This window comes from Microtus oregoni, unplaced genomic scaffold (assembly GCF_018167655.1).
Source record: "Microtus oregoni isolate MIOR12 unplaced genomic scaffold, Mior012 000005F_ref0000423, whole genome shotgun sequence".
Lineage (NCBI taxonomy): Eukaryota > Metazoa > Chordata > Mammalia > Rodentia > Cricetidae > Microtus > Microtus oregoni.
This window is the reverse complement of record NW_024543064.1, coordinates 25,601,743-25,616,523: the sequence shown is the minus strand read 5'-3', so window position 1 is coordinate 25,616,523 and position 14,781 is coordinate 25,601,743. Positions and strand designations below refer to the sequence as shown.

Genomic DNA, 14,781 nt, shown 5'->3' with positions numbered 1-14,781 from the left:
GAGATGGCCGCTTGCTATCAAATCTCACAACCTGAGTCCAATCCCTGGAAGCCATGATGGGAGGAGAAAGCCGACTCCTGCCAACTGTCCTGTGACCTCCATATTTGCACCACGGCACACACGCATATACTAAGTAAATAAATAAGCAAATAAATGTAAAAACACCACCACCCGTTGACATTCTCCCTGATGGCTTCTTGGGTGGAGTTCGGGTGTATTGCCTCTTCTTTCTGAAGCTTGTCTGTGGATGCCTCCTGTTACCCATCATTGGGGGGGGGGGGGGACTGACTCTGGTTCCATCTCCTCTGACCCTATCCATTTGCTTACCGGGTTTCTGGATCCCTGTTATGCTTGTCAAATACTTTTTAGGTACCAGGCTACCAGGATGACCTGAATCAGATGAACCCCTGCCCTTGGAAGCTTAGCCTCAGGGTCATTGAGACTGTCACAGAAACAAAGCTAGAAGTTCCTACTGCAATTGTCTTCTGACCCAGACCCCTGGACCACAGTCAGAGCACAGCATATGCAGAAAAGCCGTTCCCGAGACTTAGGGGGGCTAAAGAAAAGGTGATCGTGTTGCTGATGTTATTTTGAAATAGGGTCTCATGTAGCTTAGGCTGACCTCAAAATTCTGTATCCCAGCCCTGGGGAGGCAGAGGCAGGTGGATCTCTTCTAATTCAAGTCTGGTGTTTCATTGCACCTTGCTGATATTAACCAAACTCACCCCCGTTGCTCTCCCTTGTTCTTCCCCCAACGGTGCCTCTCCTCCTCCAAACTGTCCCCGTTCTGATTTAATATCATATTTGTCCATATGCATATATAACTATGTACACATGTATATTTAAATCACATTCCATATGTGAGAGAACTTGGGATATTTATCTCTTATCTCTGTTCCCTTGTCTTTCCCCCCTTTAAACCCCTTCCTCCCTACATAGTCTGGCTTCTGCTTTTCTTTCTCTCTCTCTCTCTCTCTCTCTCTCTCTCTCTCTCTCTCTCTCTCTCACACACACACACACACACACACACACACACACACACACCCCTAGATTTTGCACCTGAGAAAAACGGGCTGTTTTTTTGAGTCTGACTTTTTTTGCTTACACAATGGTGTCCACTTTCTTTAAATGCCATAATTTCACCTTCTTCATGGCTGCCTGGAGAGGTTCTTAACTGACCCTTGTGACCTCTGAGTCTGCCTTGCTGGACCCTTGCTTAAAGTCTTGGCTTCTCTCTCAGAGAGGAGCTTCTCCAGAGACTGGTGCACTGATATGTCCCTTCCCCTCCCCCTGCCCCCTCATCTCCTGCCCCCACCATCCTGCTGCCAAACTCTCCCGGCAAAACCCTTGCCAGTTTGTGGGTACTGACTGTTCCTTGGATACTCTATCCCTTGGGGTAATCCAATTTCTGCCCAGAGAGCCACAAGAGGGACAACTCCCTGAAGTAGGCAGGATAATGACTTCCAGGATTACCAGGAGCTCAATCATTGTCACCAGAAAGAACTGGAGGGGGAGGCCTCCACAGCCTGGTTAAAAGGCCCCAGAGACAATGTGACACATTGTTTCCCATGACTGGTAGACCACAAAGGAAGCCATGACCTACCTGGCAGCTTACAGCTACTGAAGACCACAGCAGTGACTGTCAAGTCCCAAGCCAAACAGGGACATAAATTCTGGACGTCAAGAGCTTGAACATTCGTGTCATTTTAGGACTAGGCTTGGGCGTGAGTTACAGAAAACCCATGCTGGACAGGGACTGAAATACGCCAGGAGTTGCTTTCTTGCTTGCTTAGGTGGTCACAGGACTGGTTGATGTTCCACAGGCTCAGAACCCAGGTGACATTCTCCACACGGTATCTCGAGTTCCAAAATAGTTGAGGTCTAGTCATCAAGTCTGCATTGTAGTCATAGGGAGCAGAAAGGACAAGTAAAGGATACAGCCTTCCTTTTTTTTTTTTTTAACATTGTGTGTGTGTGTGCGAGAGAGACAGAGAGAGAGAGAGAGAGAGAGAGAGAGAGAGAGAGAGAGAGAGAATATGTGTGGGTTAAAGAGGACAACTTGTAGGAGTGGTCTCTTTCCTTCCATTGAGCTCAAGCTCCTGCCTTGTGGTTAGGCTTGGTGCAGATGCCTTTGCTGAACCGTCCTGCTGGCCTATCCCCTACTTTGAATAACACTTTGTTTACTGTGGCCTTGTGCGTGCCAGGCAAGTTCTCTCCCACTGAACTACATGCCCAGCCCAACACTTCCTTTCAAAGAGCACTTTCTAGAAGTTGTAAATAACAGTTCTGCTCGCATCCCATGGGCTAGAACCTTGCCGCCTAGCTCTACCTAGTTCTAAGAGAGGTTGGGGAATGAATTATTATCCAGAGCGGCCACCTGTCCAACTTAAAATCGCGGGACTCTGTTACTGAGGAAGAAAGGAAGAATAGATGTTGGGGATAATTACTACCCCTCACCCTTGCAGCCAACCAGCCAATCAGCTAGCCCGCCAACATTGATGTTTGAGGAACTGCTCTATTTAGTGAGAGAGACGGATATGCAAATAATGGACGCCAGTACCACGTGATGGGGAGGATAAAGGAGGTTTTGTTCCGAGTGCTGCGGGAGAACAGATGGGAACGATCGACAGCAATCAGAATAATTAATGACTACAATGGCCGAGCTGGGGCCGCAGTTATGCTGGGCTATTGTGTTCCCCAGGGCTCCTTTTCTCGGTGGCAGCGAGAGCCACAAACTTTCCTACTTCTCCACAATAGCTCACACAATGGCAGGCCAGGTGCTGGCCCTTCTTCCCATACATTATCTCCCAGCTCTGGAGCTGGTACAGTCGTCATCCTCACTTTAGAAGATGACAGAACCAGGCACGAGCCATCCAGCTGGCTTTGGAACCAGGCAGCCTGGCTCTAGAGAACCCAGTATCAGTACTCTACTGATACCCCCCAAACAGCCCATTCTCCTTCCTCTCCTGGCCCCCACAAATCTCCAACAGGTAGCTTCCTTGTGATGACTGAGGCTATCGTCTGGGACCTGATCCATTTCCACACCAGCTCCTAGCTTGCTTGTACCTCTTCCCTCTCCTTAGCCATCGGCCCTGCCTCAGTGGTCAGACAACCGATTGCTGTGCTCTCCCTGCTTATGGGGAGGCCTGGGGTGGGATGCAGTGACTTGAGGTGGCCTTTGCCTGGACTGGGTCACTGTGCTGTCTCAGGAAGTCACATCGCCTGTAAAGGGCATCTTTTCTCATCGGCGAGTAGGGGCGATGCTAGGGACATTAAGTCATGTTAGGTGATTAGTTAGCATTTACTAAGTGCTCAGAAAGTGTTAACGGTTATCCCACCCCCACTCGGACTGTGGCTCTTCTCTGTCTTCAGTCAATTTCTCTCTACACATGTTTGTTTCCCGAATCCCTGCCATGACAGGTGATGTAAATATATATTTATTATCTTACATTTCTGGGGCTGAGAAATTGTTCCTACATTTACCTGGGCTAACATCAAAGTGTTGGTAAAACTATGTCCCTTCTGGAGGTTCGAGAAGAATTCATTTTGTTACCTTTTTTTTTTTTTTAAATTTATTCTCCTTTTTATTTCTGTGATGCCAGGAATTAAACCCAGGGCCTTGTGCATGTTAGGCAAGTCATCTTCCACTGAACCACACACCCAGCCCTCCATTTTATTTATTTATTTATTTATTTATTATGTATACAATATTCTGTCTGCGTGTATTCCTGCAGGCGAGAAGAGGGCACCAGACCTCATTACAGATTGTTGTGAGCCACCATGTGGTTGCCAGGAATTGAACTCAGGACCTTTGGAAGAGCAGGCAATGATCTTAACTGCTGAGCCATCTCTCCAGCCCCTCCATTTATTTCTTTCCCAGATTTTTCGTTCTCTATCTCCTTTCTGGGCTCCCTCCCTTGTCCATAAGGACCCACGTGATTAAGTTGCACACATCTGGTGTGTTACTGTCCTTTCATTACTGTTACAAAGTACCTAACAGAAGCAATTTAGGAAAGGAAGACTGTTTTCTCCTTGAGTAGGAGACATGGTCCTGCTGGGCCATGGTGATACATGCCTTTAATCCCAGCACTCAGGAGGCAAAGTCAGGCAGTTCTCTGAGTTTGAGGCCAGCCTGGTCTACAGTGCAAGTTCCAGGACAGCCAAGGCTACACAGAGAAACCCTGTCTCGAAAAACCTGAGGGGGGCGGGGCGGGGTCCTTTATGGCAGGCTGAGCATGAGGTATTGCATCCCAGGTCAGGAAACTGAGAGCTGAGTGTCCAGCAGGAGAAGATACTCAGCAGGCTTTCTGCTCCTGCCCGGACTGCTTAGGGCGGCTCTGTTCCCCTCAGTGAAGCATCTCCAGGAATGGCCTCCCCGACACACCCAGAGGTGTGCTCCCCTAGCAGTTCTGAACCCCAGCCAGCTTGACTAGTAAGATGAACCTTCAAATCTGAATAACCCACGCTATTCATCTCATCTCAGGATCCTGAACTTGGCCAAGTCCACAAAGTCCCCTTTGCCATGGGAGGAGGCATACCTCCAGGTTCCAGGGATCAAGAAAGGAACCTCTTTGGGCACGATTATCTCACACATCCCACTCAGGTTCCCCCTTTCCCCTAGGATATGACTACCGAGAGCTACCCCAAAATGCTCTTCCTCCGGTGGGCATTCCCCTTACTCCTGCTTGCTTCTCAGACACCATCTTTCGTTTTGTTTTTCGAGACAGGGTTTCTCCGTGTAGCCCTGGCTGTCCTGGAACTTTCTCTGTAGACCAGGCTGGCCTCGAACTCACAGAGTTCCACCTGCCTTTGCCTCCGAGTGCAGGCATTAAAGGTGTGCACCACCACCGCCCGGCTTCAGACGCCATCTTTGATGAGGTTGTTATAACTGGTTTCCCCCACTTCCTGACAGCCCATGCTGTCTACACCTGCTCTTGCTGTGGTCAGCAGGAGCAGAGCCTTGGCCAGCTTTTCATTCTCAACCAAGCTGCCTACTTTTGTTGGCTGTTTGGGCCTCCTGGAGGCCGTCCTCTCCTCTGTCTGTCTTTACATATTCCTCCTGGCTTGATGGTCTATCTATCTATCTATCTATCTATCTATCTATTTTTAAACTACATTCATGTCTACTAAGCGGTGGTGACGCACACCTTTAATCCCAGCACTCAGGCGGCAGAAGCAGATGGATCTTTATGAGTTTGAGGCCAGCCTGGTCTATGGAGCCAGTTCCAGGACACCTAGGGCTACACAGAGAAACCCTGTTTTGAAGAACCCCAAACAAACAAAGAGTTACATTTATCTGTGTGTATTTGTGTGGTTGCACTTATGCACATGCATGTGTACCTGTGTGCTCCAAGGCATATGTGTGACTGTCAGAGGACAGTCGAAGGAGTTGGTTCTTTCCTGGCACTGTGTGGGTCCTAGGGCTTGAACTCAGGTTACAGTGCTTGGCAACAAGGGCTTTTACCTACTGAGCATCTCAGTTTCTCTTCCTCCTGGCATGTCCCCCTCCTCCCTCTGTCCCCTCTGGTTTCATCCTCTCTGCGGGTTACGCTGTCTCCACCTCCCTGTGGAATGTCCAGCTTGCCCCGGGGTTTTAGATCTTTAATCCAGTGCTCTTTCTTACTGTGATCTTGTCCCGCACTAATGGCTAGCTCACAAGGATTGCTGACTGCTGCCCGTCCTGAGCAAACATGACTGTTGGCTGGGAGCGGTAGTGCGGACCTCGCTTCACTGAGCCCAACTGCTCAGTTCACTTCACTGTGGAAGGGACTTAGAACCATGAAGCCTGGGGCACTTTCCTGCTTCTGCCCGAGATAGTGTGGAATCCTCCTCAGGACTTCCCCGAGGTCAGATGAAGGCAGCAGGCCAGTGGAGCAGAGTGTGTTTAGTGGGGAGCGACCTTAGAGAGGCAGCTCAAGGAGGAAACCTTTACTTTGGGTCACAGTTTTGAAGAGGGCAGCTGTCATGTGTGTGTGTGGGGGGGCTGTTCATGTTGGTGTGAGCTTGTGGCCTGTTCCCTTGTTGGCAGGCAGGGAAGCAGAGAGCCCAGGCCTGTATCAGAGATAGAACAGTCCTCAAAGCCCACCCTGCAGTGACCCAGTGTGACTAGTTAGCTCACAGGTTTCAGAGGTTCCACAACCTCCCAAACCTTGTCAACAGATGGAGACCAGTTGTTCAAACATAAGCTTGTGGGGTCATTTAAGACTCCAAACTCTTTTTTTTTTTTTTTTTGTTTGGATTTTTCGAGACAGGGTTTCTCCGTAGCTTTTTGGTTCCTGTCCTGGAACTAGCTCTTGTAGACCAGGCTGGCCTCGAACTCACAGAGATCCGCCTGCCTCTGCCTCCCGAGTGTTGGGATTAAAGGCATGCGCCATCACCGCCCGGCTAAGACTCCAAACTCTTACAACAGGGAAACGGGTTGGGATGTTACCTCTTCAGAAATGTAGTTGCTGGGGAAACCTATCCTGACTGCGACCTCTGGTGTTTGCAGTTTCTGGAGCTTGGAAGGAGCCTCCGGCCAAGTGTAGCTGGAAGGCACAAATATTCATAGGAAACCAAGGAATGTCCTGAGAGTATAGTTAGTCACTCTAGTTAGTTAGAGTCTAGTTAGTCACTCTAGTTAGAGTCTACTTAGTCACTCTAGTTAGTCACCAGAGAGACTAATTAATCAAATCAGTGGAGTTGCTTTCAATGCGGGAAGACTGTTGGGGGATGCAGAGCTGAGGCGTCATCTTGGGGGCAGTCAGGGGACTCACAGACGAAGAGAATAGCCAGGGAGCGAGAGTGAAAACAGCCATCTTAGGCAAGGCAACAGCATGCTTAGAGATCTGGAGTCAGAATGTCATCTACTTAGGGATCAAGGAGGAGGCTGAGGATGTGGGTGCATCCAGACAATAGGGGCTTCAGGGCAGGGCTGGCACAGAAGTTTGAGCTTTCTCTTGCTGGCCCTGGGGAGTCATGGGAATTTGAGCAGGGGAATGACTTAGAAGAACCTATCTTTGGAAGACTACTCCAATCTTGGGATAGACTGGGCAGAAATTGCTGGGTTCCAGACCTTAACATATACGAGATATAATTTTTGACAAAGGAAATAAATACCTTGGAAATTATTGTCCCATTCTTACGGTTTTATATATGTGCATATGTATATTTATTACATGTGTATATTTTTATATAATACATATTTAATTAGACTATTTGTTGTTATTTTAGATAGGGTCTCTCTCTGTAGCCCTGACTGGCCTGGAACTCACAGAGATCTTCCTGCTTCTGCTTCCTGAGTGCTCTGATTAAAGGTGCGCACGACCACACGGGGACTTTTGACTGTATTTTACATTCATCCTCATACATCTTAGATGGCTTGGATGGAGAACTTCCTTCCCTAAGGCACACAGTGACGTATGTAGCATTAGGACTCAGGGGTGCTTCCTGGTCTAGGGCTTTCCTTCCTCTTCATTGTACTGAGTGGATGCAGAGGTATCTGAAAAGGAGGCCAGGCCAATAGGGTGGATGGCGCCCAGGGCAGATGCCAAGGTGGCCAGTAGTCAGGGTGGATGGCACCCAGGGCAGACGCCAAGGTGGCCAGTAGTCTGGGTGGATGGCGCCCAGGGCAGACGCCAAGGTGGCCAGTAGTCAGGGTGGATAGCGCCCAGGGCAGACGCCAAGGTGAAAGCCGTGTGGGAGGCAGGGAAAGTAGTGTGTTCTTTCTCCATTCTCTGGGTGGGGGCAGGGACATGGGGTTCGTTGGAGACTGCACATGAGTGCATCTCCCTTTCCTGAGTCCTGCAGCATCCTTCTGGGCCTGGTTTCTATGGCAACAGGCTCCCAGCAGGCAGCCTGCCAGCTGGAAGGAAGCAGGCAGGCAGGCTTGGAGAGAAGGCCTGGGCCACAGGAGATAGGTTGGAATTTCGGGGATTGTGGAGGGAGGGTGCAGTTAGGAGAGTCTCCTGGGAAGACCGGAAAGGGCTGGATGGGCCCGTGGAGATGTCTCACGAGACCCTCTTCCCTTTTAAACGTGTGACTGTGGAGGTAGATGAGGACCCACGGCCCTCTCCTTTGAGGTTCTTGAATTCCCAGACTACTTCAACTTCTGTTCATCTTTGACACACACCCCCAGCCCGACTCCTACTTCCGAAAGTCTTGTCTGGCCCCGACCTCATGCGTCACAGTGCTCACTGACTTCTCACAGAAAAGAGCCCCTACTCTGAACTCAGAGTGGGAAAAATGAACAAGGCCAATTGACTTTCTGTTTTGCATAGGATTTGCATATAATTAACTCACAGACAAGAAATTTCCAGGCCCTGTGTCATTCCTGCCAACAACTTAATTCAGCTCCACTGGCTCTGGCAGACTGTCTGGCCAGGCTCTGGGCTGAGCCATCAGGGTCCCCAGGGGTGAAGTCGTCTCTGCTGTATGCCCACTCCATCCCAAGCTGCTCCCAGGCAGTTCTTCCTTTAGCTGGTGCCTCCCAGATTGCAGTCCTGGGTTTATAGCTTGGCTCTGCCACTCTGAAGCTGGATGACCTAGGACCTCTTTGGGTCCCATTTGCCAATGTCTCTGTGGACCTAGGACACACTGTATGGCCACTGTACACCAGCAGAGGCATATCTTCTCTAGAATACTGAATTGCAAGCTGGGTATGGTGACTCAGCACCTATACTAGTACTCCGGAAGCTGAGGCAGGAGGCTCGCTCACCTTGTGAGTGCAGCCTGGGGATTCATTGTGAGTTCCAGGTCTACCTGGGTACAGAGTGAGACCTTGTCTCAAAACAACAAACCCCAAAGAAAAAATAACAAAATGCTTCTGCATTCCTTGCTCAAGAGCTACTGGGGCCAGGAGCCCCACAGCTTGCTCAACTTTGCTTGGTGTGTCCAAGCATCTCTTCTGGTTGTAGGTACAGGTTGTTAAATAAATACTTTGACTGTCATTGCTGTTTCGTGGAAGTACAATAGGTCGGTATGTTCGCTGCAAGGGCCAAGTGTGTGTAGTGGTCATTGTTTTGTAGGCTTTTGCTTGGAATTGGGATGAGGGAGGACCTGGGGTGACCTGAGCAGGAGCAGAAAGCACAGGCATCTTCCTCCACAGGCGGGCAAGGTTCAAGCGCTCCAACAGCGTGACCGCCGGTGTGCAGGCAGACCTGGAGCTGGAGGGCTTGGCTGGCCTGGCCACTGTGGCCACAGAAGACAAGGCCCTGCAGTTCGGACGTTCCTTCCAGAGGCACGCCTCTGAGCCCCAGCCCGGACCCCGGGCCCCCACCTACTCAGTCTTCCGCACGGTCCACACGCAGGGCCAGTGGGCCTACCGCGAGGGCTACCCACTGCCGTACGAGCCGCCAGCCACTGATGGGTCGCCTGGCCCTACCCCTATCCCCGCCCCTGGTCCCGGGTCCGGCCGCCGAGATTCTTGGATGGAGCGCGGTTCACGTAGCCTCCCCGACTCAGGCCGCACGTCCCCCTGCCCACGGGACGGCGAGTGGTTCATCAAGATGCTGCGGGCAGAGGTGGAGAAACTGGAACATTGGTGCCAGCAGATGGAGCGTGAGGCGGAGGACTATGAGCTTCCGGAGGAGAGTGAGTCCCCTGCCACCCACGAAGGGGAGAGGGGCGATGGCCCCTCCCCTCAGGCTTGCCTCCTCTTTGGTCCTCCATACTGGAATGTGAGGTTCCCACTGGCAATAGGGCATGCTAGGAGTGCCTGGAAATGGACAGTTTTAGAGGCCAGGGCTAGGACTGGAGGCGGGAGGGGGGTGGATCATGACCAGGCAAAAGGAGGTAGCTACCAGTCCAAGTCACTAACTCCATGAGGTACAATCTGTTCAGATCTGGACAAGTATACCGTTCCAGTATGAGCTTAGTGGTAAGACCGGGGGACTACATTACCATTCTGATTTGAGAATAGCTTTCCCAGAGGATGCTGGGATTCCTCAATGAAAGATGGAGGCTTTTAACATCATTGGAGGAGGCAGCTCAAGTGAGAACAAGTTTGAGGAAGAGAGGGAAGGTCAGCATGGCAGCCAGCCGCGTGACAGAGGGAATGTCCGGTCCCCACGAATCCAATCTGAGGGGAGCCAGTGTCAAGTTCCAGAGATGAATTAACAATTCTTAACAAACCAAGGATGTTACTGATAAGTAACAGAATCTGGTCAGTGAATGATCATCGCGCTATTGCTCTGGCCAAGGCTGGAAAGCTAGATTGGAGGGAGGAGGCACTGGTGGGAGGAAGGACCAGCACTTGGTAAATTACGGCTGTGTGAAGGAAGGAACTTCATTGAGGAGGATGAAGTCTTCGTGTGGTTGGCTGAGGAAGGGGCTGGAAGAGAAAGATGGATAGATAGATAGTACAGTAACCAAGAGGCGAGCATCTCTAAAGGTAAACTTTGGGTCCCTGGAGGAAGAGGGATTTCCCTCCCCCACCTCAAGCCTCCTTCTGTTCTGTAGTCCTGGAGAAGATTCGCAGTGCCGTGGGCAGTACACAGCTTCTCCTATCTCAGAAGGTCCAGCAGTTCTTCAGGCTGTGTCAGCAAAGCTTGGTAGGTGTCTGTACGGGATCTGCAGGTGACCCAGAGTGACTGAGAAGTGGGACCAGGTCTGTGTATTTGGAGGGGTGGATTGTGTGTGGCTCAAGACAGTTAATCCCGTGGGGCCTAGAGAAGCCAAAAGGTCAGACATGTCTTGTTTGGAGTATTGTTCCTTGAGGTCGAGCCCAGTGTTTTCCACCCAGGTAGGAGACACCTGGGCTTTTTCTTGTCCCCTGTCACCCATCCCTCAGCCCATTCCCCTAGGTTGAGCTTCCTAACAGTGAGGCTGGGCATGACTTTCTCTGAGCCTGCCTGAGGGTCAGACCTCCCTGACGGGCTTCCTCCCCTGTGTGTCTCACCACGGCAGGACCCCACTGCGTTCCCTGTGCCCACCTTCCAGGACCTGGCTGGTTTCTGGGACCTCCTGCAGCTCTCCATTGAAGATGTGACCCTCAAGTTCCTGGAGCTACAACAACTCAAGGCCAACAGCTGGAAACTCCTGGAGCCTAAGGTGTGTTTGTGGGTCCTTTCGGGCCAAGAAGCCACACTCCGGAATGCCCTTCTCAGAAAGGAGTGTGTGGATGTATGGATTTGGGAGTCACAGGGGGACAGACAGCAGTAAGAACAGCTTTAGATAAAACAGCCATTGCCCTGTGCTTAGCCCAGATGTTCACACCGCTGCTGCTTTCGCCACCTCCGGTCAGCGGCAGTGTGGAGAGTGGAGGCAGATTTTTAAGGCAGTTTCAGCCCTCTTATTGATAGACTTATGTCTGAGATGGTTGAGACTGGGGAGGCCCCTAGCAACGCTCCTCTCACTTCTCAGCCTGCATGTAGGTGCTAGCTGTTGAGAGCGGCTCCACCAGGGGGCGCCCAGCCCCGTCACATTGGAGACCTGTAAAGGGGCTTTGACCGGCTTTGACCTTGTTGAAACCTGCAGCGTCGGGTCCCGGGGCCAATTCCCGGAGCGATCCACGCGAATGCTATCCCTCGGGGAGCGGGGATGGGAGTGTGGGGCGAGAATCAGGATGCTGCAGTGGTCTCCTGCCGCCCAGCTCAGCCGCGCGCGCCTTCTCCCGACAGGAGGAGAAGAAGGTCCCTCCGCCCATACCAAAGAAGCCCTCGCGGGGGCGGGGCGTGCCGGTGAAGGAGCGCTCCCTGGACTCCGTGGACCGGCAGCGGCAGGAAGCGCGCAAGCGGCTCCTGGCGGCCAAGCGCGCCGCCTCGTTCCGCCACAGTTCGGCTACCGAGAGCGCGGACAGCATCGAGATCTACATCCCCGAGGCCCAGACCAGGCTGTGACCCGCCCGGGCCCTCCAACCCGGCCCCGGGCGCGCAGTTTTCTACCCGTACTGTACACCCAGCGTCGAGGTCACTGTGAACGCGGGCAGCTCCGTGCGCCCGCCCTGCCGGCACCGCACGCCCCGGCTCCTGCCCGCCGCACTTTCGTGGGTTTTTTACCTTCCTGATCCCACGCAAAGGCGCCCGGGCTAGGCTGGGGGCCGTGCCTCTCCGCCCAGCGCCCCTCACTAGGAACTCCCATCTTCCTGGTCCGACGCTTTGTCCTCACTTTTTCCCCTCCATGGGCACCATCTCTGCCATTATTTTACACCCCCCACACCCCTACGGGCCAGGCCGGGCCGGGTCCCCCATCTGGGCTCTGCGTCTCTCCCACACCCCGCGGGGCTGGGCTTCGTGGGGATCAAGCTTCGTGGCTTTTTATGAAGAATCCCGAACCCCGCCTAGGAGCCCGCTCCACCTTCCCAGGGCTCCCATCCTTAGCCCTCCGCCCACAGGGCCCAGGGACCACAGTGGCTGGACCAACCCAGGACCAGGGCGCCTGGGCCTCTCCTCTTTCCCTCATCTGGGGAGGGGAGACAGGGGCTTTCCCTCACCACACCTGTGGCTGTTCCCACATCCCTTTGACTATCCCAGGAAAAATAAAACCGCAGAACTGCACCGGAGCCAGCTCTCTCCAGAAGAGACCACCTCTGTGGGGGCTTGGGTAAGGTGGGGGGTGGGGAAGAGGAGGAGAAGGAGCCAGGAACTTGAGCATTCTTTTTGTGGGGGACCGCAGGGGTTATCTAAGCCCTTTCTTAGTTGGGAGACAGGGATTCTGGTAGTCACGCTATGGACCTGTGACTTCCTGGAGGGATCCTGCTGGGGCGTGAAGGGAAGGGAAGGAACCCATTCGCCCCTCCTCCGTAAATCAAGGAACGCGTCGCCCCTCTTCCGTCAAGCCAGGGCCTCCTAGACCCTCCAGAAAGGGAAGCCCCGGATTCAGTACTTGGCACACAGCACATGTGCAATGGGGGAGGAGGGATCTTGTGTGTGTGGGGGGGGGCCTGGGAGTGGGGGTTATTGTTAGAAATCAATGAATGGACGTAAGCTTTCCGTGGAGAACAAGTACTCTTTCTTGCCCCAGTCCCATCCAGTCAGCTGCAACGAACACCATTTTCACGCTGCCATTTTCTCGGATGACTCCTGTAGATGGGACTCTTTGCAGAGGGGGTTATAAAGGGCGAAACTTCACTGAGAAACTAAGTTAAGTTAGGAGGCGTGGAGAGGATCTACTGAATGCCTCCGGAGAGTCGGAGGGTCGGCCAAGGGATGCGTGCTCCACAGGGAGGGACTGACGCCCAGGCAGGCTAAGCTGGGCTCTCCAGAATCACAAAAGTAGAAGTAGTGGGCACGGCCAGGTCTAATGCCAATTCATGAGACTTACAGATCTACAGTATTCCCAACTCAGAAGGAACTTGACAGCAGCCCCCACAAAAAAGCCCCCTTTATAGTCTCCTGAGGCTGTTGCTTTGGGCCACACTGGACCAGCCAATTCTTATTCGTTTGTTCAACAAATGTTTGCCATTGGCAGACACCATGGAGTAGCCCTGAGGTCTTTTTAAAATGTGTGTGTGTGTGTGTGTGTGTGTGTGTGTGTGTGCTCGCACGTAAGCTAGCAGTTGATGATGTGTGTCTCTAGTATTCTCTGCCTTATCTTTTTGAGATCCAGGCTTACTGAACCTGGAGTTTATTCTGCTCTAATGGCGGGCTACCAACCCCCAGGACCCCTTCTATCTTTACCCACCCCACCCCACTCGCACCCCCGTACTGAGATTACACTAGACTTTTTACGTGTGAGTTCTGGGGATCCAAACATGGGTCCCTATCCTTGCATGTCAATCACTTTATCTGTTATCCTTACCCACTTTACCCAACCCTTAGTTTCTGTCTTTTTAAAATTAAAATTTTATGTGTATGAGTGTTTGCCTGTACGCATGTGTGTGTTTCATATGTGTGCCTCAGAGTCCAGAAGATAGTTCCGATCCCTTGGAAAGTGCAGTTTGGACAGTTGTGAGCCGCCATGTGGGTGCTGGGAATTGAACCCAGGTCCTCTGGAAGAGCAGCCAGTGCTCCAGCACCCTCTACTGGGCTTCACCAAATGCTGCAGGTGATTCTGACACAGCCAGGTGTGGGGACACTGGGACTAGAGGTTGTCTGTTTTCTTCAGGCTTTCCGGACGAGGCCTGGGCTAACCTTCCAGCTCTTGAGAGTGTTTTTTAGTTTATTCTCTAAACTGGAAAGAGTGAATTTTGACTGATCAGCACAGTCTGGTGTAGCAAGTATTATGATTTTCAGAAAAGAAGACAAACTTAAACTCCTCTCCCCTAATCCCGAGGCCAGGAAGATGCAGAGGCTGCATCATACGGGATTTGGTTACACCGTGTTCGGGGAGGGGAGGCGTCTTTGCTTTCACTTAGAAGTGGGCTAGGTCTCTTGAAGTCATAGTAGAAGGGAGTAGATGCAGGAAACATGGTAATACCAATAGGTCTGGCCATCTTGCTTAAAATTTCCCTAGGAGCCAAGTGTGGTGGCACTCCTTTAGTCCCAAGACTTGGGAGGCAGAGGCAGACAGATCTCTATGAGTTTGAGGCCATCCTGGTCTACTTAGCAGGCTCCAGGTCAGACAGAGCTACATAGAAAGGCCTTGCCTCAAAACCAAAATCAATCAATCAATCAATCATTAGGAGCTAAGAATGTGGGGTAGTTGCTTGGTGTTGGTCCAATGGCCTAGGTACAAAAAAGAGGTGGTCCTTGTGTACAAGTTGTAGGGTTGTTTTTTTTTTTTTTTTGCTCTTTGGGGGCCCACTACCCAGTTCCCAAATAAATCACAAATCTTGTAAATGCCCAGCTTAGCTTGACTTATTTCTAGCCAGCTTTTCTTAACTTGAAGTAGCCTGTCTCCCTTTTGCCTCTGGGCTCTCATCAT

General features: G+C 51.8%; 1 protein-coding gene across 4 annotated transcripts in view; it reads left to right on the top strand.

Annotated features, from left to right (window-relative positions):
* Dlgap3 (DLG associated protein 3) overlaps positions 1-12,478 on the top strand; it is a 65,104-nt gene extending 52,626 nt beyond the window's left edge. For all 4 annotated transcript variants that reach the window (XM_041651215.1, XM_041651211.1, XM_041651214.1 and 1 more), the window contains exons 9-12: positions 9,086-9,570; positions 10,438-10,529; positions 10,885-11,028; positions 11,598-12,478. In XM_041651215.1, the coding sequence (XP_041507149.1) occupies positions 9,086-9,570; positions 10,438-10,529; positions 10,885-11,028; positions 11,598-11,816 (940 nt within the window). In that variant the 3' untranslated portion in view covers positions 11,817-12,478. The remainder of the gene's footprint in view (positions 1-9,085; positions 9,571-10,437; positions 10,530-10,884; positions 11,029-11,597) is intronic.
* Positions 12,479-14,781: the final 2,303 nt, after the last annotated feature.